At 40.4% G+C, this 27,155-nt stretch overlaps 1 protein-coding gene across 1 annotated transcript in view; it reads left to right on the top strand.

Moving 5' to 3' along the window:
• The window catches only part of fbn2b (fibrillin 2b), a 49,843-nt gene that overhangs the window by 3,750 nt on the left and 18,938 nt on the right, over positions 1-27,155 (top strand). Inside the window, exons 3-21 of the mRNA XM_057325609.1 lie at positions 3,501-3,583; positions 3,799-3,897; positions 7,432-7,527; positions 7,665-7,760; positions 12,699-12,896; positions 14,546-14,671; positions 16,568-16,693; positions 19,453-19,605; positions 20,047-20,283; positions 20,368-20,508; positions 20,796-20,915; positions 21,550-21,675; positions 21,763-21,885; positions 21,981-22,256; positions 22,393-22,446; positions 22,543-22,668; positions 22,829-22,954; positions 23,082-23,201; positions 23,756-23,893. Of these exons, the coding sequence (XP_057181592.1) occupies positions 3,501-3,583; positions 3,799-3,897; positions 7,432-7,527; positions 7,665-7,760; positions 12,699-12,896; positions 14,546-14,671; positions 16,568-16,693; positions 19,453-19,605; positions 20,047-20,283; positions 20,368-20,508; positions 20,796-20,915; positions 21,550-21,675; positions 21,763-21,885; positions 21,981-22,256; positions 22,393-22,446; positions 22,543-22,668; positions 22,829-22,954; positions 23,082-23,201; positions 23,756-23,893 (2,564 nt within the window). The remainder of the gene's footprint in view (positions 1-3,500; positions 3,584-3,798; positions 3,898-7,431; positions 7,528-7,664; positions 7,761-12,698; positions 12,897-14,545; positions 14,672-16,567; positions 16,694-19,452; positions 19,606-20,046; positions 20,284-20,367; positions 20,509-20,795; positions 20,916-21,549; positions 21,676-21,762; positions 21,886-21,980; positions 22,257-22,392; positions 22,447-22,542; positions 22,669-22,828; positions 22,955-23,081; positions 23,202-23,755; positions 23,894-27,155) is intronic.

The following is a 27,155-nucleotide window of genomic DNA, read 5'->3' as shown; positions in this document are numbered from 1 at the left end:
CTAAGACTGCTGTTGAATGTGCACATTTATTCTACCATTGACCAATTAAGCCGAGTTATCTTAGGTCAGATGGTTTAAGTGACTTGCAGTGGGGGATTTGGATCTTATTGGCTCTCTGTGCTAAGCACAATTTGGCTGTCACATGATCACGTTGTGTCTGGGGGCCCCTTAAAATGAAGGTAAAGTCTGGGAGACTGCTGTAAAAGTAATGGTCTGGGGTGAGAATATGATTATGTGGTCCTCAGTGGTTGATGCCAAGCAGAACCTGAAGTGTTCTGCAGAGCGCTCAACTAGAAGTTTGCTGGCTTGGCGCGGGTCCTCAAAGCTGAAAAACCTTTTCATTCGTTCAATATGTCTTGAAGGCAATGTCAGTTCCATTAGATTCCAAAGATGGGTTTTCGGAACAATTTATGTTTGTATCCCCAGAGAGAGTGAGCTCTTTGTCTTGGATATGCACGTCTCAAAACAGTTGAAAGCACATGCCAGCCTAAAGGAAAACAATCGTTCTCGGATATCAAAGAGTTTGCTAGACGCCAGCAATGTTTTGGATTTGTGGATTGTAGAAATACATTCTCAAGAAGAAAAACGTGGTAAAGGACTTGTTTCCCCAATATGTGATTAATAAAAGCATTGAGTGAAACTTTCAAGATTTTCAAGTATAAATCATCACTTATGTTTATGGCGAACGTTAAATGGTCAAGAGGGTGCTTATATGGAAAATCATATAAGGATTTGGTGCCAACTTGTTTAATACATCTCATGTGAGAGGGACCCCACTGAAAAGAGAAAAACATTGCAACGTTTCAGTGCGTCGTATAACCAAAAGAAAGTCTTTTAAGTGTATCCTTATGTGTCCATAATAGCATGCCCAGAAATTTTTATCAACTTATCAAATGGACTTGTTTCTTGTATTTTTCCACACAAAAGAAAAAACATAAAATGGCTTTCTGTTGTCTATTTCAGATACCATCAGTTTCTCCATTACTCCATAAGTCTCGTGCATCAATCTTTTCAAGAATGCCTCATTCCCACAGGTCAAGGTCTTGAAACAGGCCAAGTTGGACACAGAAAGACCTTGGAGATCCTTGCGATCATGAAATCTTTATAATGTTAAAATGACCAAGCTCATTAGCTTTGGGCTGGAGATCCAACAGTACTGGGGGCTGGGGTCCAAATGCCATTGAATTGACCTTTAACCTCTTTAGGAGTGGTACCCTGTGGGCCAGAATTGTGCTATCTTTGTCTGTGACCTCTCCAAGATAACCGACATGCCCTTACGAGAGCTCCTGTACGAGTTTTTATGACCTCACCGAAAGTCGGCCTGAGGCTGTCAAAGCATGTCCTGATATCCTATCTCAGACTGGTCGTTGACCTTTTGCCTAGGAATTCGGTTCGTGAGGGGTCCTTTGTGCTCCCCCTCCAAGAACTGTAAAGTTAAGCTGTTTTATCCAGAGACCTTCGGCAAAGAATTGATGGAAATCTTTTGGTGGATCTTGTAAATGTATAGTTTGTAAGTTTTGAGAAATGAAATGGTTCCAGTTGAGGAGTCACATGGTCTTCCTAGGTATTTTGCTTGTAGCAGAAAACCCTTTACCAATTTATGTGCTGGTTTGTATTTGAGATGCTGGGTCGGTAAATGTTTTTCATTTAGCAGTGGTAAACACACAGTGCTGCACATGGATTGCATGTTTGAAATGCATTTGTCTTGGCTCTTTTCTTTGGCTCTGTAAAATTAAACGCAACAAATTTTAACATTACGTCAACATTTTGTTTTTAGAATACAACTCAAGAGTTGTCTGCTGTAAGTGATGGCCATCCATCTTGTGCCGCTTTCCACTGCATAGTACTGCACAGTACAGCGCGGTACAGCTCACTTTTGGGGGGATTTCCACTTGGTACAGTACCTAGTACCTGATACTTTTTTTAGTAGTAGCTAGGTTGAGGTTCCAAGCGTACTGTACCGATACTAAAATGTGACATGTTTACACACAGGTCACAGACTGGGCAGAGAGAATCTTTACCAGCGTCATTGGATTTGCGACACATGAGTTCGCGTTTTAATACGTAATATTGGCATTTCATTAAATGCTTCGTGACAGTAATAATAGAGATTGAGACCCTTAACGCAATGCTAAATGCTACATTAGCTTACCATTGTGTGCCGTTGAGCAAACCAAATGATCGTTGTCTGCTCTTTGCTTTAAGATTTCCCAAACTCTGGTATTTTAGCAGTATTTTGTTTTGCTGCCATCCGCCATCGATATGCTCCATTACTCCTGTGTTGTGCATGTGTTTATGTCGCGTTCACAATGCTAGAGCAGTAGATGCGGTGCAACTATGACGATAAGTTTATAATACCCACCCACTTTGAGTGGTACTAAACTGCTGTGGAAAAGCAAAGTGAGCCGAAGTGAGCTTTACCGAGCCGAGTCGTACTAAACCTGATGGTACCATGCAGTGGAAAAGCGCCATTGGTGTCTCCCTTATCTCTAGATGTGTTTTAGACTCATTTAGTTTCTTTTTAAGAAGCAAGACTCCTTGCTTCCATGCTACTGATACTAACTCCATCATTTTCTGGTTTAATTTCCTTTGCTGCTTTTGTTTTCAACATCTTTCCCTTCCAACCCCCTGTCCACTTCCACTTGTTTTCTTTACCTCCCACTGATTCTTGCCTTTTTACCAGCATTTTCCGTTTCCATTTTCCAACATCTAGTGCTCTATCTGCCCCAACTCCCTCCAGCTTTCTGTCTCCGGCTCTGCAGTTAGCAGTCATGTCGTCTGGTATTGTGGTTTAAAATCCATCAAACTATTCAAACTACAGCTGGTCGTCCTCAGGTGAATGACAGCAGTAAACATCTTTCCTTGTAGAGCAAAGTTATTTGTGTGTTTAGAAAGACAGATGTCCAAGGTTTTTTTCAAAGCTCTCTTTATGGCAGACTAATCTGGGTGCTGATAGAAATAAAGCTTTTTCTCAGTGAGTGTCCAGGTTTAATGGAGATCCCCTGAGCTTGTTGGAAAGGAACCGTGAACATTAACCGAAGGTGTGGTACTGGACCACAGTCTGGGAAGTAATCCTGAGCACTTGGATCAAGTCTTGTTCCTTAAACAGTGGCCCCTAAAACGTGGTCTTACTCGTGAGAAACGGTACTCAAGCAGAGAAACGTTTAACTTTGGACTTGGCCTTGTGAAGTATCTCACATACATCAGCTTCATTTCTCTGGACTAACTCTTGCTGTTGGTGAGAAAGTCTGTACCAAAAAAATGCTTGCGTAGCTAGTAAATATATCTGTCTCAGGATGTTTGGTTAGGATCCTACTCAAAACAAACTGCCTATTTTCAATTTGGTCCCTGGAAAGATGTACTGTATAAAGTCCTTCGGGCCACTCAGTGAGCGGCATTTATTTCCAAAAGGTCAGGAGGTCTTTTAGACTGCAGATATTTCATTCTGAGAAGCGGTTCATTATTGTTTAATTTCATTGGGCTTGTTTTCTTTGTTTCAGGCCCAATGTATGTGGTTCTCGCTTTCACTCCTATTGTTGTCCAGGATGGAAAACGCTTCCTGGAGGGAACCAGTGCATCGTTCGTAAGTATCTGCAGCATCACGTGACTGACGCAGGATGTTCTTGCTTTTAAAGTTGGGGGTTGAACGTTTTATGGTACACAACTTACATTAGATTGACTACAGTCTCAGGGTTCACTCATAGGACAAACTGGAGAAACGGAAGTCTTTCAGAAATGTTAAGGCTAAGACGTTTACTGTATGCAAAACCTTTGTCTCAAATCATTTTCTCTCTCCAGCTATCTGTAGGAACTCATGTGGCGATGGCTTCTGCTCAAGGCCCAACATGTGCACTTGCTCTAGTGGTCATCTTTCCCCTAGTTGTGGAGCGGCCGCAGGTGAGTTCGGTCATTTCAGCTTTCCTGCACCTCATGACACTTACAAAACATCCATTCATGTGCTTAAATACATAATGAACTCTTTGACCATCTAACAGTAGATTCACTCGAATGGGCTTTTTTGAAACAAAGGGTCAACGTTTTTAAATGTGTGCTAACCACTAGACCATGGTTCCAACATGTTTTCTAATTGGTTAAAAGCAGGGCCGGCGCTACCTATAGGCAGAGCAGGCAGTTGCCTAGGGCCTCAGGCTTGGAGGTGGGGCCTCCATAACTGTAACGTGCCTCCAACTTTTACGCACATAACTTCAAACTACTGCAACAGTGTTTCGAAGCATATACGCAGCAGTCTACTTAAGTCTTGGCTGCGCGCACCTGTCCTCACATGCAGCTCGAGTTCTGCGAGGCATGTAACCGCATATATCTTTTACAGTTTTTGCCGTTGTTTGTCATCACAAAAGATTATTATTTTTATGCGTTTTAACTCTTGCCCATTTAAACTTTCTTTCGATTTCTCAGTGCGTGCACAGACGCCAGTTCTCTAACAGCGCAAGGCTTCAAGCAAGTTCTCTTTTTGAGCGTCTTTTATGCTGTGAAATACAAGGTTATGTAAAAAACACTTGAAAACAGTCCGTTGTGTCTTAAATGAAAGTAAACAGTCGGATCTATATCACTAGGCTATATCTCCGCTTCGCGTCGTGTCCTGATCACACTGTCTATTCTCAGATAACAACCGGCTGCATTACATTATCCCTTCCGAATAGACTAAAAACCTGCTGATGTTTTTGTCGTCAATGTTAATGAAACAACAAAATACAAAATCATGAACTGCTCTTGACTAAAGAAGTTTTGTATCTTTATTTTAAATCAGTGTTTCATTTCTACATTATTCAGTTTCTTTGTTAAAATGCTACTGGACTGTTACATAACCCACTGTATCTGATAGTAAAATCAAATGGTGAAATAAGAATTAGTTAATTCTAAATAGTCTGTCATTCTTTCTTACTTTTGAAGTGGAAGTGGAACAAACCTACAGTATCTCTATACACGTGTCCAGCAGCCAAGACAGGCATCAAAAAAACTAAACTTAGTCCATTGGTCCAGTCTCTGAATATATAAAGAGAATATAAAAAATATAAAATGAGAATAAACACTTTTCTGCAGCTGACTGATTTTAAGTCATTAAAACAGTGCTTCCCCCCCTTTTTAAATATATACAGTAGGCTAAACTCTTCCAAAAGAGTGGAAAAGTAATGTCTGTGTTAATGTAAAATTATTGCAAAAAAATTAAATCCCGACTGCCCTTAAATTTTGTTTAGAGCATTTTCAAATTGAAACAGATTTTTGAATAATATCATTAACTTGTTTAAATTGTTACATTTTTACAGTGTAATAAAATACTTTATTTATTCTAAAAGGTGGACGGGATGAGGGTGCTGTGCGGGCCTCCAAAATAAATTTTGCCTAGGGCCTCCAAATGTTTAGAACCGGCCCTGGTTAAAAGTCTTAGTCATATATTTCTTGAATGTTTTGAAGGATTTATTAGGTTAAATGTTGTCTCAGTTGAAATTGAGCAGAGGTACTGCCATTCAGGAAATTTCTTCAACAGCGTATCACATTTCTATTGAATCATCAGCCATGAGTATTTTCTGTTGAGATATGTTCTGGCCACCTAGAAATGCTTTTTTATGACTAAAAGGTTTCAATTTATAATTGTTTAGATTTGGTTTTGGTCCTTTCTGGATAAGCTGTTGAACATAAATGCAGGTTTCGGTTTCTACACCTGCCAGCAGTGTCCGTCCATTTCACAGCAAATGCCAGGAATATGCGGTCATAGACAAACAAACCCAAATACACCTAACCATAGGGTTTGGTCTCGTAAGCTGTAAACCCACAGTTGATTTATTCTGCAGTGAGAAATTGACCATCCAGTTGCCTGTTTGAAAGCAAACACTAAACATACGCTCGTGATCTGTTTGGGCAGCCTTTCGCTGTCATTACACCCACCCGACCGCGTACCGTCTGCAGTGGTTGGAAGCGGCCGCATTTATGAGTCAGCCATGAATCTGCAATCGCTTCATAAATAACAAGGATGTTAGGGTAGGCATAAGCGTCCAAATGTTGCATGATAAAAATAACGCCTGGAAATAAACTGCTTAACCAAGACTAAGGAGGTTAACTGAGCCCGGCCAAGCTGGTCTAGCAGGTGTCCAAATGTCCAAACCGCCCTAGGATGATTTATTTTACCAGGATCTCTTATCTGGGCATTAGTGCCTAACTATGTGTCTTCATTTTCAGCCACTAAATCAGCTGTTAAATTGAACCCCTGGATTTATACATGTGGTTTTTAAGATTTAACAGCACAAGAATTAACACTCAACACCAACGCTCCAGTAACGCAAGCCACCAGATTTCTTCTTAAGACCCACAACGTCTCGCAGTGAACTTGATGTTGACAGGTTGCGGAATCCCATGCTAGACGGTCATAAAGGACCTCTGTTTCTCTGCTTTGCTCACATTTCTTGCCTTCGGCATAGCTTGTAAAAAAACGGACAGATGTGACTAGTGCATACAGAGGTGCATTGTGGGGCTGGAACCTCAGGGAACCCCGTTTTTGTGTGGGTACGCGTGTTTGCATATGCGGTTGAGTACGTGCAGCTTTCTTCGAATGGGTTGGCAAGCTACAGCGCCCCACCTATTGGGGACCGCCAGCAGGTCTAGCCGATTAAGTCATTTCCTGTTCTTTAGGAAAACACGACCCTACTCAAATGCTCACAGGCATGGCTGTTGAAAGCATGCCATCACCAAAAAAAAAAGAATTGGGCATGTTTGATCTCTCTCTCTCTCCAGCTCTATTTTCAATGTAAAGACAAACAAAATGGCTATGTTTTAGGCTGGCAAGACAATAACCTTTCTGTTGTAGTTTTTTTTTATAGAGATTACGTAATGGCAAGTTGAGATCAAAACCAATAAAGAATAATATGATATATGCTTACAATTGTTTTTGGTCTGGAAAGAATAGTAGTTTGAATTATGTTTTGGGCTGAAACTATATGGCACGACGCCTGTGTTAAGACAGAATAAAGAGTTTGGCTAGCATCGCTTTGACGCGACCGATGGGAAATATTGCATCTTAGCGTCGTGTCTAAGATGACTTGTTGCTCTTTTGACAGTGTAAAAATGATCCCTGAGGAAATGCTATTAAAAATGAGAATTTTTTTTATCTCAAATCATTGTTAAATGACTCTGTTAAGATCTTTGCTAAATGATTTTGTCTGCGCCAAAGAATTTCTAGTTCTTGGAAATCATTGGCAATGAATCACACAAGCTAACTGTTTGAAATAATATTTTTACTGCTATACAAGTCTAAGACGGTGGTAAAAAATATTTTTACAGTGTGGAAATCTTTCAAAACAGTTTTGGGGCTATTTCCGTAGTAAATAAGTTCAGATGAGTCACGGTTGGCTGGATGGAGAGCAGAATTGACCAATCAAGACACATTTTCATTATCTCGCCTTTTTCCCGGTTTTACAGTCCAGTCCTGCAGCGTTCGTTGTATGAACGGAGGAGCTTGTAATGAAGACGCCTGCTCGTGTCAGAAGGGCTATACAGGAACTCACTGTGGACAGCGTAAGTGTGCTTCATCTTAAAGATTTAATACCACATAAAACCATATGAAGATACAGTATATAGCAACTCAAGAACCCAAAATAGCATCTAATGTCTGTTATTAAAAAAACTATTTCGACAATTTTGTTTTTCTGCAGCTGTGTGTGAAAACGGATGTCAAAATGGCGGCCGCTGCATCGGTCCCAACAGATGTGCCTGCGTGTATGGGTTTACCGGGCCACAATGTGAAAGAGGTAAGACACCACAACCCTTTCAAAGTTCCTCTCATTTCTAAATTGTTGTGGCACACTTTAAGATGTCTTTAAAATATGTGAGGTTTGTTTACTGTCTCGCAGCTGTTTTAAAAATGCGGCCACACAGGGCGTCAATGCGACGCTGTGACCCAGAAATGCTCGGCAGAATAATGTACAATGCTACGGTTTTGACATGGCTTTAATAATGCGCTCTAGCCTTCACCGTAGCTAGTGTGAAATTAACAATACAGTTTAAACTGTGGCCAAGTCTCCCCCAGCACTGGAACAATGAAGTTATCGAGGCAAAAGGACGACAGACTCCCCTACACCTGCCAAGGCGCTCTTGAGGTAAAATCCTTGGCTGTAGAAAGTGACAGAGCGACGTGATTGTAAAGACAAGGTTCCCATAAGGCTGTGTGAAATGTGGGAGAGAAACGCCCCAGGCACGCAGGACCAAATACCTGACCCCTTTTGGGTTACTTCACCCTCCTCCATCTGCCTTCCCGTCCAGCCCCACCCCGTCACGAAACCCCTTGTGCAGTCGCGGGACGGTTTCCTTTGAAAATACAACACAGGGGGGTGGTGGAAAACTATGGGAGACATCTGGCTACAGATAAAGTATGGTGTAAATGACAAGGGAACATTTCTGCATGGAGCCGTAGACGTTTTCTTAGTAGAACTAGGGGCGGTGGATGGAGACCCCAGCTGTGTATACAACTAGCACAAACAATCTGCTCTTCACACTGGGAGTGTCGTCCACCAGACACCAGCTGCCCCCCGGCGACTTGTTCCCCGGCCACCCGACCACATCCGTTCAACTCAGAGCCGTCTCTCATAGGCCTCCAGACGCACCCTCAAGGCTGTTGGGTGTCTGGAGTAGGCTGTAAAAAGCTCACAGCAAACCATTAGTTACAGCAGCTTATAAGATGGGTAGAGAGATAGAGACACAGTTAAAAAAATAGAGAGAGAGAGAGAAGCCCAGGTCCACTGTCTTGGCCCATTAACTCGGCTAAAATCCAAATAGTGTCGGCCAAGTGAGCATTTGTTAGCAGTACCAAACTTACGTAAAGTTTGGCACACTACTTTCTGGTGAAGTGAATGAAAGGGGACATGAAATTTATTTTCAGTGTATTTCTTTGGACAAGGAAACGTCTAAGTGACGTTAAGCAGAAATCACTTCATCAGGTTGTAAACCTGTCTGACCTGCATTTATGTATTTATATACCATTAAGACACTAAGAATTAAAGGGGTGATATGACAGGGCTAAAGCGAATATTATCATTTGTTTTAGATGTAATATATAAGATGTGTATACACGATTTAAGGTTCAAAAATGCTGTATTTTCCACATACCGTGCATGTTTGTATCTCCTCTTTGCCCCGCCTCTCTGAAATGCACAGATTTTTTACAAAGCTCATGGCTCTGAAAAGCGAGGTGTGCTACGATTGGCCAGTTAACCAGTGCGTAGTGAAAGTTCTCTCTCTGTTTGCTCTGTTTTCGTACAATGACTTGGTACCAAAGAAAGTAGACCTTAAGAAGCAACACAGTACATGGCTTGTGATTTGGGAAAGTAAGTTGTATGCATGTTCTGCGAGCAAGACGTGAGCTCAGTTTGGGTACGGTTTACAGAAAGAGATAAATGAGATCACTTCAGAAATGGTGTCGGACCCATTCATCGAATTAATTTTCCCTGTAGCACGTGTACTTAAGGTAGCCTTTGCAGAACAATACAACACGTAATATTTATGTTGCAGCGGATTGTTGAGTTTTCCCAAATTAAAGTTGACGTAACTTCTAAAGCCGTTGGCCTTTTTGGAACCCATTACTTGCTGAGAGCAGATTAAAGAGAAAAGCAATGTTCAGAGCAGTAAGACATGTACAAACATGAGTATAAATGGCCGTAGACTCATTTGTGAGTCATAAAATGGTTGAAATCATGGCTTGCTGTACATGTGGGGATGGATAAGGTAGATGTAAAGCCACTGTTTTTGTCGTACTGTAAATCATTGGGCAGTAAAAGTGTTTGTTGGTCAGTCCAGGCAACATCAAAGCTTTACACAGGAGGGCTTGAGCGTATAATGTTTCATTTACCCTCATCTTCTCACGGTGCAAAGTTTTTTCCTTAAACCTTCATTCCTCCATGTGCATGAACTTACGCTTTCAAACATTTCTTTGCAGATTTCATATTTTGATCTCAACTCTGATTAAACCAAAAAGGTCCAGACGTAGCGAAGTCATTGATTCCTCAGCACGTTTTTGGTAGGATGTCAAGTTTCCACCTCTGTCGTTCAGTGTGCAGCTGGTCCCCCGAGGCTCCGCGTTCCAGACCAGATTAACTTCCATCGGCTGATTTTTCATTTTGTAGAAGGTCCTTCATGACAGGCTATCCTTTTTGGTCCATTTGCATTAGGTATAATGAAAACAGGCCAAGTCTCGGAGTGTGAAGACGGCTCTCCATCACACACAATATTGTCCTTATCCCTTGAGAGGCGTTGTGTGTTTCCCTGGAGTTTGACATCATGATTCATAGTCTTCTCAGAAAGAAGTAATACTTGGCAGACGTTGTTGGCAGGGAAACATCGTAGTGACTAAACGGAAAGACGGGGCGAGTAAGCGTTTGGCGGGAACGAGACGTAGGTAACTGGTTTCAGTCTTACCATCCGAACCGTAATTATGGCAAAATTACTCCAGAATGATGTCTGCATCATCAACACTTTCCCCTTCTCACCTTCCTTTGTACATGAGCATGCTTGTTTCTGGGAAACGGGGTCCGAAACGTTGTCGTCAGCGTGACATTGCAAACCTGAGACCTAGTATCAGATTCTGGTGTCCTACCACGTTACGCTGTTATTCTTTGGCCGTGTGTGCCTACAGATGGAGCTGAGCTGAACTTGGCTCGAGGGGTAACGTCTTCTGAACGATGTTGGCCAGAGTTTCCAGACTTTAGGGCTCCAGCTTCCATGTAGATCAAAGGACCCGGCAGACAGACCTCAGCAGTTCACGGAGATGGTGTTGAAGCAGTTGTCCTTCGATTTTGGACATCAAGATCATAGGTTGCACAGCAGTGTATGGCTGTGGACTATGGTGTTATGTTTACTAGTTGAAAGTGACTTGCCGCCCATCATGTAATGTCTATGGTGTTTCCGGTCACTTCAGCATTGTGTTAACAGAGCAGACAAATGGTGTGGGTGAGAAATTAAAGCTTGTTGACAGATTTGTGATGCATGCGTTGTCATGAACAGTGAGGAGATCGTGTCACAATCACTTATAGTTTCTATCCGCCTATGGGGGACATTGGGTTAGTTTTAGGGGAGCTACTCAAGAATTTTGGCTTGTATGTGAAAACTCGTAAATGAACCACATTCTGTGTGGTTGCTTTGTTGCTTTGGGTAATTATTATTTTTGGATCTAGGGAACAGCGAATTTCAAAATTTTGTGTTTTTGAACTTTGCTAATTCAAAACATGAGCTAAATAGTCATCTTTTGTTTTATTTTATTATTATTGTGGTATCAACAGCACAGCGAATCTCAAGATTTTGTGTTTATAATATAATATTTTATTTTTTTAATTATAACAAATATTAAAAAAATTCCATTAAGCAACTGTACAATTCTAAATTTGAAAAGAAATTTAACTAAATTGATATTTTTGGATATGGTTATATATTGCTATAGTTTCTGTACAAATCACAAATCAAAGATATGTGAAATTTCCTTTTGCTGCTTGCCATGTATAAAACAAAGTCATGTGGTCCGAAATTACTTGACACACAGGCAATGCGTCAACCTGTGAATCACTGTACTTATAGACACCTTTAACCCCCAGCTCATTTTTCCAACTGCATTGGTCTCATTTCATTACTCCCAGCATGGGAAAACGAGCAAGTCCACAAATCAACAAGATCTTGATTTTATAGATACGGCCCAAAAGACTTTTCCCGCGGCTCCCGTGAATATCGTCGCTCGCTATTGTGTACTGGATACGCCCGGACACATCTGGGCCCTGTCTTATCTTTAGTCCCAACCAAGCGCAATTAATCCATCCCAGATGTGCACAGGATTCTCGCTGTGGGTCGCCTCCGCTTGGAGAGAGGACCTGCATTCCTCGACTCAAATTGTCCAGGAAGAACGGTCAGGTCGAGGGGGGGGCGTTGAGGGGACAGCGAAGGGATTTTGAAGACACGTGAGGTGGAAATCTCTATATTTTTTTCTCCTTTATTTGCCTTCCCTTGACCTACTTTCTTAATGCCAGTCCCCCTTGGGTAGGAATTAATGATCCATCTTTCGTTTCACATGAAATATTACCAAGGCCTTTGAACGACTGGGGGGAAATCGTGGGTCATTTCCTATTCTAGTAAACCAACGTTTTCAATATACCTTTGAGAAATACAAACTCTTCTATTCTATTGTAGCGTTAAACATCACTAGCAAACTTGCAAAGCATTTGTTAAAGGTTACGCCTTTGAGTTTTATTGAGTACAAATGACCAGACATTCAACTGCTCCGTTTACTTTAGCATCAAGTTGGTTTATTTGTTGCGCAAAACCTTCTTAAAGAGAGTAAGTTGTCTCAGTTGGCCATCAGCACAAGAATTTTCACAGTGAAAGTAGAAACAGCCCCAGTACCACCTACATCTCAATGCACGCTCAACGATTTCAGCCAAAGACAAGAAGGCTTCTCATTGATTTCATCAGTATCGATACAATCCACCAATTTCTTAGTCATTATCTCATTATCTTGTTAAAGAAATGTGAAAGACATCTATTGTAAGAACATTCCCAGACTGACCACCAGCCTAGTGAGAGCTGGAGAAGATCTGCTATAATTTTTTGGTTGCTTGTGGCCTATTTTTTGTACTTGCATGCCATAATTTTTTATTAGTGTTTGTCTAAATTTTGTCAAATTTACTTTCTCTTGATCTCTATCACACTTGCAGACTACCGGACGGGACCTTGCTTCACGCAGGTAAACAACCAAATGTGCCAAGGTCAGCTGAGCGGCATCGTGTGCACCAAAACGCTGTGCTGCGCCACCATCGGACGAGCGTGGGGTCACCCGTGTGAGATGTGCCCCGCCCAGCCGCACCCCTGCCGAAGAGGTTTCATTCCCAACATCCGCACCGGTGCCTGCCAAGGTGAGATTGACCAAGTGTCTAATTCTAGAAGCAAGGTTGTTGTTACTACATCGCCATTCCAACCAGCGTCTGAACAAATAGCTTAGTTTTTCTCCCTGAATGTCTGGTGGAATTCTTGCCCTAATGACCGGCCTGACGGAGCAGATGAGCGTAACAGATGTCATGACCTGTGTTTGGTAAACCGTACCACCTGAAGCGTCGCCATTGTATGACTTAGCAATGTCAAATATTTAGATGATTTCCATTAAGAGACGGGTCTTGCGACTTGAAATGGGATGATATTAGGCATACGTTGCCTTTGTTTACCATTATGTGGGCTTGTGTGTGTATAGGAATGTATATATTGTATATGTAATATACACAAACATATAGACTCACAAAGTCAAGTTGCTTTGCCTTAGGGAACATTTTGTGACTCAAATACCACATCTCATCTAAAAGACTTGAAGAAAGAGGCTCCTCTTGGCTTGAATATCCTTCAATACCCAACACAATTCTGACCTGGATTTAACCAAAAGTCCGTCTGGATCAACTACAAAGCACACATGTGCACGTTTAAAATAGAAGCTTTGTGTGCTGTACGTTGAGCCTTCCAGAATCTCTGCGCTCGATGGCGAGAAGTTATTTTTTGAATATATTAAAGGACAGATTGGCAAATTCGGATGTAGGCTGAGGGTCTGCAGATTTCGGTTTGGCAACTGAGCATGTGCATATCAATCAGGAAAAAGAAAGCGAGATAAATCAGACGCAGATGTTGGATGATGAATCTGGTTTGATGTCTGCTGGGTCTGTGCGCTGGCCAGACACGTTACCGCTGTCCAAACTGATCTAGATGTCTGTCCGATCTAGAGCGAACCCAAGGTCTTTGGTTGGGTTATGAAGCCCGAGGGCTTGAGTTCAGATGAAGACCTCAGATGCTCAGACTGTGAGTTAACAAAAAATAAATTTGTAAAGTGTCCGATGCAAGACTGTCCAAGAGAAACACAACTGCACGTTCTGACACGTTGCAGGTCATCAGATCCATAGAATTGAAGTATTTTCCAACATCGTTGATGTCCTTCTGAAACCACATTTGTCCAAATTCGCTGTCTTTCCGGAAATGGAAAAAAACTGTACTTTTCAATGACTGCATGCTGTGTTGCAAAAAATAAAAATCATGAAATATGGAGGTACGAGGTTTCAGAAGGACAGCAGTGATATACTATTTTAATACTATTTTTAAGTTGTATTGTAGTTATAATTTTATATTTTTAGTTTTCATGTTAATTTGAATGACATTTCTTTTAATAATCATTGCTATTTTTTTCGTGCTTTTGTCATTTTATTTATTTATTCACAGACATATTTCTATTTATGTTTAATATGTTTTTATGTCAGTTGTTAGTTTTAGTTTAGTTTTTATTCCTTTCAGTTTTAGTGCCTCAACTTAAAAATATTACAGTTTATTTCTAACTGCAACGTGTCTATTTTTGTGTATTTTTTATAATATTTACGTATATTACATTTATGTTTTATTTGATTTCAATGAACAGAAATGTTGAAATAGTTTTAATTGTAGTTAACACCCTGCGTGGTACACTCTTCTGCACTGTTTAGTCAAATTGTGTCAACACTGAATTGATGGTCGTGATGTGTTTTTGTGTTGTTAGATGTGGATGAATGTCAGGCTGTTCCCGGATTGTGCGCTGGAGGAAACTGCATTAACACCGTCGGATCGTACGAGTGCAAATGTCCCGCGGGCCATCGGCAAAGCGAGACCAACCAGAAGTGCGAAGGTACGGCAAAACCAACATGGTAACATCAAAAATACAAGCTGACGAAGAAAAACCAGTACTGAGTGCGAATTTAAATATATTAAATAGTGATGATGTCAGACTTTGTAATCGGAGTAAAAAACACATTTTCTTCAACATTTCAAGCCTTGTTACGTGCTTGTTGTCAATTTCAGGTCCAAGTATGCGGTAAATATTGGCTCTGAATCGCTGTTTTGAGATACTAACTCAAGTCTCACGTACCTCTGGGTTCGTCTCGGTCGTCTTTAACATTAGATAGAGCCGCTTGAGTGGAATTTAAACAATGCCGAGCTTGTGAAGGGGGGGGTCAGTGGTTCTTGGACTCAGTCCTGGCATTTGGGCGTATTCAGATAAAGAAACTTACTGAGAGAGATAGTGGACTTTCATACCAGTAGGGTTGTTTTATTCCTTATCTAATCTAATTGCGTATTAGAGACGTTTAATGCACATTCGTATCGCCAAATCAACCATTAGCCGTTGCAAAATAGGTCAACGTTACATTATTGTATTAAGGAAAATAAATGGATTAAGATTTCGTAAAGGATATCAACCAGAGAGAATCGGACCTCTGGAGGTTTTTAGCTTAACTCCTAAGAACGTTTTGGACGTAAATGACGTGCCTGTGACTGAATGAAGGTGGAACTTTTGTCTTCTCGGTGAAAGCAGACGTTCGCTTAGGGTCAGAAACAGAGAACGTGAAGAATCCTGTAATTAGACGCTCGGGTTCAGTCGATGAGTCCTGCCGTGCGTTAAACTCGCCGAACTTTGAGTGTGAACGGCTGGATTTTGGCAGAAAAGTGCTTCTCTCTTCTTTGAAGCCGGCTGAGGGCGGAAAAACCCAGGTGCTAGATGTGCTGGGTGGAAAGGGGGGTAATTACAGGACAATGGGGTCTTGCCCCGGGCAAGGAGGTAAGGCATAACTTTTGGTGCTTACAGGACAGTTTCGAGAGAGTTGCTGAAGAGATTCTTGACACGGTCTTTATGAAGAATCTGACGTTATGCAGTGTTCCTTCGGCTTTATATAGGAACTCAAACATTTCTTTTACAAGCATCACGTCATTTTAAATGCACAGTGGGAACGTAAATATGCTCTTATAGGACAAAAGGCTGTAAAACCATTTTGGCACATTTTATTTGAATGCACCATCATGCTGAATAGTATTAATAGTCCAGTCACATTTCCCTATACAGGAAACCCAAATGATGGACGTGAAAAAAAACAATGGGGCTATTGTGCCATGAATATTACATTTTCATAGTCTTTCCCTCCATTGTATGTACCTCCAGACTTTAGGCACACTAGCAGACGTTGATATTCGCAAAAGTCACGCGGACGTCTAATGACTTGAACACACATGTGACGCTGTAAGCCGATGTTTCTCCATCTGCAAACGTCCCTGTGGCGTCTACGCGTTTATCCAGGTGGCAGACGTCGCGCTCAGAACGTGACATCACTCATGAAACGTCTGGCCGCTGTTTTTAGGCCTCGCTGAAGGGGTTGGTTTGAAAGAGGTTTTTGTGACCACAGCCGGGCGACACACGCACACATATATTCATCAAACACGCAATCTACTTTGCCATGTTTTGCCCACATCCTCGCACACAGCGGCTGTATATAATTTTACTATAATTAATCTAACTGCACGTGTGTATAAATATAAGAGCGACACGCAATAAAAAGCAAGCGAACGGTTTTCCATCTGTTCACGTTGAGTTTGGGTTTCAGTTTGAGTTTCAGAAGGGTTTCTTTACTGTACTGTAAGCGGACCACCCCAATTATATCTCAGTTACAGTTTTAGGCCAAACTGTGTCTATTTCTACCATTTTCTTTTTTTTTAATTCTAGGTAATCAGAAAACCTTGTTGTGTTTTGTTTCAGATATCGACGAATGCGCTACTATCTCCGGAGTGTGCGACGGTGGAGAATGCACGAACACGGCCGGCAGCTATGTCTGCACCTGTCCGCGAGGTTACGTCACTAGCACAGATGGGTCCAGATGTGTCGGTGAGACTCTAATGAACACACAAACACACGCGCATGTAAACCGCACACTTGACCTTACGCTCAAGAACCACATCTGGCCTGTGATGCCTGTATGACTCAAGGGGTGAGTCGCTCTGCGGTCAGCCACTTCAAGCTCAGATAAATGTGTTGCCGTGTGTATGAAGTTCTGTATTTTTGCCTGTGAACGGGAAATAAATGTTGATGTTATGTCATGATGTTTAGTATACGTATATTTTATTTATTTATCTCCGGTGTTAAATATACTTTTCACATTGTCTGTCTTAAATAGGTTCTGCAAATCCCCACAAAGTTAATAAATCCTCCATAAAAGTCATTTACAGAGCCCTGTTTGCAGTGCACTACAGAAAATGGTTTTGTGTCCACTATTACTGCCGACTAACTAGAAAAACATGTTCTTTAGTTTGAGAACAGCTGGTAAATAAAAAAGTGTTTGTATTATTAATAATGGACTAGAATCGGAGGACGAGGTGTAAAGATGAAGATTCACAGCTCTACTATTAATTTGAGTGTTTATTCTATGGCGGTCATTGGGTGGTACTTGGAACATCTCATTTTATTGGTGGTACTTGACCAGAAACGTTTGAGAACCACTGACATAGAGTGACAAAGTAATATTAACCAATGATATCACAGCCTGATGGTTTTCCAGCCAATCAGATCCCGTCCTACATAACTTCCTGTTAAATGGACTTCATCTTAGAAATGCGTCATTATGGATGTCGAAAGCTTCGAATCCAGATCGACTCCTGTTTCTCTGTTCACACACCTATGAAACAAACCTATAAGGTTTACTTTTCTCAGAAAGTGGTTTGAGAACGGGTTTCATTAGCTGGACTCGGGATAGTCTGGTCTCCTCTCAGGGCGATTAGTCATCAGAAGACAACAGGGCCAATTGGCTGAAATTTCCTCACAAACATTCCAGAATATCGCAGCACAGATACTGTCAACTCTGTCTGGGGTTTTTCATATATACAGTATGTGTGCGTATGTGTAATGTATGTTGTACTCTCTTTACATGTCGTCTTGAATTTCTCACTGTCGCCTCCTCATCTGTCTTTCATAACCTTCTGATCTGTTGCGTCCCCGGATGAGAATAAAGAAACGTGAGAAATTGGCCCCAGATGACGCACTGACGTGTCCGTATATTCCCAGAGACCTGTCTGGATTATTGACAGTCTCTTACTGTACATGTGGATCCGGTCAGGCTGGAGTCAAGGCTTGTTTTCAGTGTTAAACATAAAGGTTTGCAGTGGTTTAACAGCCTGGTGCCACAGGAGAACCTTTAAAGTTAAAATGAGAATAAAATTGAACGTGTTCGCTTGAAAACACCGTTTATTGTTTTAACATTGGTTTAAGTATGTACAATAACCTGCAATTTCATGTTTCAAACAGAGATGGCGATAGAGAGGCAAACGTTATAGATTTCAACTTTTCAGGCGGGTCGAATTTTTGGGGGTTATCTGCCCCACAGCTGGTGCTTTGTGTCTCAGAACCGAACCACAGGGAATTACTGAGCGTGATGCTAATCAACGCTAATGCGTTTTCGCTCTGTGAATATCAGGGCTTTGAAATATCTACAAACACGTGAGAGCCCACATTCAGAGAGGACGTCTGGTTCCAATTGAAACCGGCATTCCCATCAGAGAGCTGTTGCGAAACCCACCCTGCCCCCAGCCCCAAACCTCAGAGTCGATCCCAAGGGTTTGGGGGGGGGTGCAGTATGGAACCTACAGACGAATGGCCTCTTATGTTCAATGTAATTGGTCTAGATTACTCCACATGGGCTTGATTTATGGCAGACTGCTAGCTCATTAGCCGAGTTAATCGACTTTCACCCCTTTGGTATCCATGTACGCACCCTATCTCAACAAGCTCGCTCCCTCCTCCCTATCGTTGACCTTGACTGGGTAAAACTTCCAGCGCCATTCCAGAAGAATTCCCATTTGAAGCACTGTGTCCAGTGGCTTTACTTACCTTTCCAGTTGCCACCTCGTAAATTAACTTCCGGTGGGATGGAGCACATGTAGCGCACGGACCTGACTTCCTTTGACTGCAACTGTACTCGCGAGAAAAGTATTTGTGGTATTTGAAAACGTCTGTTTTAGGCATCTGTCTTCTGAGTGAAGTCTTCGTTAAAGTTAACGTGAAATGAGCGGTTGCTAGCAGATGCTAGCATGTTCTTGAGGTAGCGGTCCGTATGTTAGTCATGTTTCTTTGTACCTGTGATATAAGAGCTTGATGTGAACTTAAATAACATAATGTATTCCAGTCAATTCTTTTACAAAAGCAAAAAATGTTACACAGTCGAAAATTTGTATAGCTCCAATCGTAAATGTTGTAAACTCTCGGTAATGCAGATTACATCTTTATTATTAAAAGATACTATTAGAGCTTCAATTTCAGTATTTTCACAAAAAAAATTGTGAAATATGTTAATATTTGGCATTATTAATTTCAATTTGTATAATTGTTTAAATTGTATATATTATGAATTGTATAATAGTTTATACTATATTTATTTTTAAATACATTTTTTGAATTATTAAATTCACATTTTGGAAACAAAAAAGTAAAAAAAAACGTTCTACATTTTTGATTGTAATCTAAGTTTTTTTTAGTATTATTGTGATCAGTTTGAAGTTTTTTTATTTTAATTTGTCATGTTGTTCTAGCACTTTTGAGTATACGAAAGGCACATTACAAATAAAATGCATTATTATTTTTTCTCTCCATCACAGATCAAAGGGTTGGTACGTGTTTTTCCTCTGTGACGAGTGGGCGTTGTGCGGCCGAATTGGCGGGTCAGTACACAAAGCCGCAGTGTTGTTGTGAGACGGGCCGTTGCTGGGCCCTCGGACACATTCCAGAGATGTGCCCTGTCAGGGGATCGGGTGAGTGTGTAAACACACGGCATAAACACGGATAATCGCTTTCATTCGTTGAATCTTGAGTTGTGAGTAATGCTAGGACAAATGTTAAATGTAATTTAGTACTAAATCATTTTTTGACCCTTAAGTACACCACAATCCTGTCAAGATACACCCAAAAGTAGTGCTGTTATAAATGACCCAGCTCGAACTGTATTACAATACAAACAACATCCAGAGAAGGAATTTCTTTAGATCTACAAGAGCTCTCTAGGAAGAGTTATTTCGGACGTACCTCACAGAACGAGTTCAGGAGAAATACAGTTCAGGATGAAACGCTCTCTTTCATTGCCTCCCTTTCACACCCATGTGTTCTGCGCTCCTCCGCCCTCTCTTCCACTGCAAGAATCTTTAGCCAGAAGTATACAAAAGATAATTCTGTCATTGTTCGTTATTTGTTTGCAGATGAATACAGGCGTCTTTGCATCCAGAGGCTTCCGTTCGCCACCGGTAATGGAGGGGGAATCCACGGGGGGACCATCAACGGTGGCGGCGTTTATAACGGTGGCGGCGGCGATTTCAATGGCGGTTTCAACGGTTACGGCATCAAACACCCAACGCAGAACGGAAACGGAGGCACGTACATTTCCGGTGGGATTGGCGGCGACCCGACTGGAAACGGCAACGGAGGCACAAAGATCAGTAAGTCACTGACTGTAATTCCTTCACAGATTGGCCATCTTAAATTCTGAGTAGCAAGTTAACCATGACTTGTGTGTTTTTTAGGCCAATTAAACGAGACCACGATCGATGTGTGCAAGCACTTCACCAACCTGTGTCTCAACGGCCGCTGCATTCCTACGCCAACCAACTACAGGTGCGAATGCAACATGGGGTACAGGCAGGATGTGCGTGGAGAATGCATCGGTAAATATTTCACAGCGTTATATTTGTGCCACTTTTTAAGCTGTACATTTTATGCCATCCTGGGATTCGAAGCCATGACCCTGGTGTTGTTAGTGTCATGCTCTACCTGTTAAGAAAAGAGTCTGTATACCAAATTTATGTACAATGTAATGTGAGATGTGAGACTCTGATGTGGGAAAAATGGTTCAAGGTGGCCTCTGCTACCATCTGTAGGAGACTGATGGTATTGCACGACTGTGCCACAGAAGGTTTGATGGTAGGAAACATGTTTGTATTTGTTCCTTCAGATGTGGATGAGTGTTCCAGTAACCCTTGTATCAATGGAGACTGTGTCAATTCTCAAGGATCATATCATTGCAAATGCCACGAAGGATACCAGAGCACCCCCACCAAACAAGCTTGCATTGGTATTATTCATTGCTGTTTTACTGTCATTACATACTTCCATACATCCATTTTGTTTGCATAATGTTTTGTTGCTTTCAAAATGTTTTGGGGTTGTTGAATGTTATAGGTTATTTTCAGTGCAGAAATAAACAAAGAAACAAATATTCAAATGGAAAGAAAAGAACTAAAAATGTATATTTTACTTTTTTAGTTAAACAGTCTGGAATCAGTTATTCTTTCTTTCTGAACACACATGAATAGTCAGTGTGTATACTTTGTTTTCAGTTTTATTGTAGTTTTATTAATAAGCTTTTAATTGAAAAATGTAATGTTAATTTCCCATTTTTAGCAATGCTGTTATGTGCTTTTGTATTTTTTATTGTAATTTTATTATTATTATAATTTTATTGTTTTTTGTTATACTACTATTTCAGATTTCATTTAGTTTTTACTTCTTTTTATAATTTTAGTGCCCTAAACAAGTTTATTTCGGGCATCATTTCTAATTTTTGTTTATTTTTTCGAATAATATTTTTTGATTTATTTTCAGTTAACAATTTTTTTGTTGAATACTATAATAACCATGGCACATTTACATGCCACATTGACCTCATGTGGCCAGTTGTAACTTGCATTTGCTTATCGCTCATTCAGACATTGACGAGTGTATCGTGAACGGTGTGATGTGTCGTAACGGCCGCTGCGTGAACACAGATGGAAGTTTCCAGTGCATCTGTAACGCTGGTTTCGAGGTCAGCCCTGATGGCAAAAACTGCATCGGTAAGCCTTTCGACCCCAGCTTAATCCCTCCATCCATGAGAAATTATTCATTCAAATGATCCATGAGAGCGCTTGGTCTTTCCCCAGATCATGATGAATGTGCCACCACCAACATGTGCCTTAATGGCATGTGTATAAACGAAGATGGAAGTTTCAAGTGTATCTGCAAACCTGGATTTGCTTTGGCACCCAGCGGACGCTACTGTACCGGTGAGCGTCTACACGAGTCTCACGTGTGTGTTGTTTCAACAAAAACATTCTCTAAAGAATTGCTATGTTTTCTATTTATCGTTTGATTTGAACAGACATTGATGAATGCCAGACGTCAGGCATCTGTATGAACGGTCGCTGTGTTAACACTGAGGGCTCGTTCCGCTGCGAGTGTCCTCCTGGTCTGGCCATCGACATGGACGGGCGTGTGTGTGTAGACACCCACATGCGCTCCACCTGCTACGGAGCAATAAAGATGGGCACCTGCTCTCGTCCGTTCCCAGGGGCGGTGACCAAATCGGAGTGTTGCTGTGCCAACCCGGAGCACGGCTTTGGAGAGCCCTGCCAGCCCTGTCCCGCGTTAAACTCGGGTAAACCATAGCTAATATTAATGCTGAATACGGTGCTCGCCTTACGTTTGAATTTTGTTCAACGTGTTAGATCTTTTGAACATTTATATATTATGTTGATGCCAAAAAGCAAATAAGTTGGTTTGTTTGCTCTCAGCTGAATTTCAGGCGGTGTGCAGCAGCGGGCCTGGGATTACCACAGATGGACGAGGTGAGTGTCTGTTTTGGGCAAAATTGCTATTTCTTGATCACAGGCATACGTTTGTATACAGTTAACTGCGATTGACCGTGATCTGTTTTCTCGCAGACATCAACGAATGCGCTTTGGATCCGGATATCTGTCAGAATGGGATCTGCGAGAACCTGCGCGGAAGCTACCGTTGCATCTGTAACATCGGCTATGAGTCCGACGCTAGCGGCAAGAACTGTGTCGGTGAGTTAGGCTAGCAATGTTTTTTAATGTAAGATGTCACTTCAACAAATTTCACTGTTATGTGGAAACGACTTGGTTAATACTTTTTATTTCGATTGTTTGTTAATTGGAATAGTTAAGTAAAATTGTTTGAACCTTTATTTTTACGTTTTTTTTTCAGACATTAACGAATGTTTGGTAAATCGCCTATTGTGCGATAACGGCATGTGCAGAAACACGCCCGGAAGTTACACATGCTCATGTCCCAAAGGATTTTCCTTCAAAGCGGACTCGGAGACATGTGAAGGTGATTTGTACCCGAAATATTAATTTCCTATAAACGGAAATTATTTATTTTTTGCGTTTTTCACAAAAGAAACATCATTATATTCTTCAAATACCGAAAATGTCTTAACTGTTGTTTTCTCGTACAGACATCAATGAATGCGACTCAAACCCTTGCATCAACGGCATTTGTCGCAACGTGGCGGGATCCTTCAACTGCGAATGTTCTCACGGCAGCAAGCTGGACTCTACCAATACCGTCTGTGTGGGTAAGTGTACCGATTTTTCTTTTAAATTAAAATCTTGCATTTATCAGCACCAGACAACCTCAGGCTTGATCTGCCTTGAAAAGTTTGTTAAAGCAAGTTTCTCTATCAAGAAAATGAATACGATTTTCACTTCCAGAACCCCACCGTTGTGCTACATTAGCTTTCCTGCCGCCTCTCATGACTAAAGAGCAAACGGACGACACCCATAAGAAAATATTACCCAACATTAACACAGCGACGTGCATGTGGGTGTTTATTTCCCCTTTAGATGCGAACGGCTGCTCTTATTCGTTCGGGAGGCGTGTTTCATTTGTCTAAAGCTGAACTTGGTCTGATTGAAATTAATGGGCCGTGAAGGCAATAGGTTGAGCGTTTATGCGTTCGGGATGAATGCCCGCTGAGATTTCCTCCCGTGTTGCTTCATATCTGCGAAAATGCATCGATTCTCTGCGGGGGAGCCCTTCCAAATGTCACAATGTCCATTTCTTGTATGTCACGCTCTTTTAAAAAAAAAAAAATCTTTCTCTGGATTTTTGTGTGTTTTCTCCATGCAGACAGCATGAAAGGAACTTGCTGGCTAAACATTCAGGATGGCCGCTGTGAGGTGAACATAAACGGGGCCACACTGAAGTCGGAGTGCTGTTCTACTCTGGGGGCGGCCTGGGGAAGCCCCTGTGAACGCTGTGAAGTCGGTTAGTTGAGTTATACGCATATACACACGCATACACAGTTTTGCCCAACTATCTACACAAAAAGTGTAAATGTTTATTGTTTTTATATAAAACACATAAGACTTAAGGTAGATTTACCGAAACTTCTAAAAGAAAACGGTTTATTATTTTTTTCCATATGTAATGTAAATGTTACGTTAATGTTTGGTACGTCCCAAACTACTTACATTGATAATTACGTCCTATTCGTATAGTTAAATATTTGGGTTTTTTGCAATTTAGATTTTATTTATAAAACTTAGATTCGATAAATGAAAGAATGAATAAAATTAAATTTAATAAAGAAACAAAATCAACTTTTTATTATTTTTTTCCATATGTAATGTAAATGTTACATTAATGTTTGGTACGTCCCAAACTACTTACATTGATAATTACGTCCTATTCGTATAGTTACATTTTTGGGTTTTTTGAAATTTTGATTTTATTTATAAAACTTAAATTCGATAAATGAAAGAATGAATAAAATTACATTTAATAAAGAATCAAAATCAACTTTTTATTATTTTTTTCCAGATGTAATGTAAATGTTACGTTAATGTTTGGTACGTACCAAACTACTTACAATGATAATTATGTCCTATTCATATAGTTACTTTTTTTGCAATTTAGATTTTATTTATAAAACTACACTGTAAAAAATTGTTCTGTAAAATAACGGTAAAATGCTGGCAGTAATTTACAGTAATTTTACGTTATTCATGCTGTGAAATGATTTTACGGTATATTGCTGTAAAAACGAAATACAGTGCATTGCTGTTTATCCCATATTTAACAGTTAAATACTGGCAGCAGAGACGCCAGTAGTTTATTGTAATTTTACGTTATTCATGCTGTGAAATTATTTTACGGTATATTGCTGTAAAAACGAAATACAGTGCATTGCTGTTTATCCCATATTTAACAGTTAAATACTGGCAGCAGAGACGCCAGTAATTTATTGTAATTTTACGTTATTCATGCTGTGGAATTATTTTACGGTATATTGCTGTAAGAATTAACGACAGTACATAGCTGTTTTTTAACTTCATCTTTATTGCACAATATTGTCCTTAGGGCTACAAATGTCTGCTTAACATAAAATATCTATAATAAAAAATATTAATAAAATTATAAGCAAATGTTTTAGAAAGGACATAAACAACTTTTTTATTTAAGAGCAGCAACACAAAAAAAGAATGACTCAAGTACCAAGCAACCAAGTCAAGTTTTTCAGTAGCAAAACAAATAATTGAAACTTACAAATAAAAACAATGGCAATAAAACAGGTTAAATAACAGAGGCTACCCCCTCTAAACTTGACATATTTAAAACATGAGGGTACATTTATTAAGAGTCTTATGTGATACTGAAGGTGCTGGCATTCAAAAATGTAACTAGGAACTATCCATCAACCATCTGTTGCAGATGGCCATAACGTTGGTTGCTTGTTTTTCTCCCTGATGTATTCCATGGAACACTGTAAAACAGCAGAAAAACAAAAAATTCTCAAATTAAATTTAATCAACATTTAGATAAGTGTTGACACTAAACACTAAATATGCAGCGCTATAAGGCTCAAATATGTCGGAAATGAGACGAGAATAAATGGCTAATTTTCCATGTGACCAATATCAGTATTTTACGGAGCCCTTTTAGGGACATGGTGATGGAAAAAAATGAGAGGGAAGAGAAAAATATATTTTAAAGCTTTTGCGTTATCTCGCAAAACTTTTGCGTTCACGCGAGAAACATTGCGTTCTCTCGCAAAGATATTTGCGTTCCCTCGCAAACATATTTGCGTTATCTCGCAAACACTTCATGTTTAATGTCCCGCTGGCAGAATTTAAGACTAGCTCCGTAGGCTACATAAACATTGGTCTATAGTTGCAGATTCCCGGACCAATAACTCGTGAGCTAAACATTCTTATAACACAAAATACACCTCATTCTATGTAACGTAAACAATTAACTTTAACTTAATTTTCTACAAATCGAGCCTTTTATTGATCTCAGGCGGGAGCTGGCTGAGACAATACCGAAGGGATCGTCTGCAAAGTGCAAAACCCGAATATCATTAGGCTACTAATAATAGTCATTAACTTCAGTGTTACATACTGTAGTATAACTAAAACCAGTTTAAATTCAGCAGGAGAGCATTAATGTGTAAACTGAATTTGGTGAGACTTCAGTGTGTAACATTTAAGTTATTAATGACTATTTTTGTAGTAACGCTTTCGGATTTACAGTCACTTTGCAGACGGTTCCTTTGGACTTGTCCATGTCGCCTGCTCAGATAATATCAATTTATATTCTCGTTTTGAGGAAGACTGGGTTGTAGATCCTAATCTAAGGAATTATGTGTTATTTGTGTTATAACAACGTTTAGCTCACGAGTTATTGGGAATCTACTATAAACCGCTCCATTGTTAATGTACGGAGAGGGGCAACAGGACGTTTGAATGTTTTGCAAGATAACGCAAATATATTTGCGAGGGAACGCATATATCTTTGCGAGAGAACACAATGTTTCTCGCGTGAACGCAAAAGTTTCGCGAGATAAAGCAAAAGCTTTAAAAAATATTTTTCTCTTCCCTCTCATTTTTTTCCACCACCATGTCCCTAAAAGGGCTCCGTAATATTAGCGCCCAAATTTTTAATCATTACGCAAGTGACGCTAAATCAGTCTGTATTTGCTAAACACTCAAACTATCAGTTTTCTTTCCTTTCAAACATAAGCCACATTTAAACGGAAAATCATCGCAATTTCAAGCATTACGTTTAGTGGTGATTTGCAGCTATTGTTATTAGCATTAGCAATAGACTGATTAAGATTACTAACGTTAGCCAGTTTGCAATAACCACAGATTTGAAAGTTCAGAGATGACAAAACAAGCCGATAAAACTTGGGGTCCTTAAAATGCAAGTAAATATGAACATTTGGGTTATATCTCGGAGATGACGAGCCCTTTTTAAATCGCGTAAATTACTTACTAACTACAGCTTGTTAAGCAGCAATTTCAAACATTACTTGATAATACTTACTTTCTGAACCACATACTCTCGATAAAAGTAAAAAAATTGCTTTATTTACCGTGTAATTTGAACGTGCAAGTGCAGGTTGGTGCAGATGAAGCGCTACGGATGGTCCGTCCTTCGGGCAGAAAAGTCTGACATTTGTGGGAAAACTCCACCTGGCCAAAGAATTGTGAACTTACTGAACTGACGAAACAATCACGAACTT

This window comes from Triplophysa rosa, linkage group LG25 (assembly GCF_024868665.1).
Source record: "Triplophysa rosa linkage group LG25, Trosa_1v2, whole genome shotgun sequence".
Taxonomy (NCBI): Eukaryota; Metazoa; Chordata; class Actinopteri; order Cypriniformes; family Nemacheilidae; genus Triplophysa; species Triplophysa rosa.
This window is presented reverse-complemented; position numbering and strand designations above follow the sequence as displayed.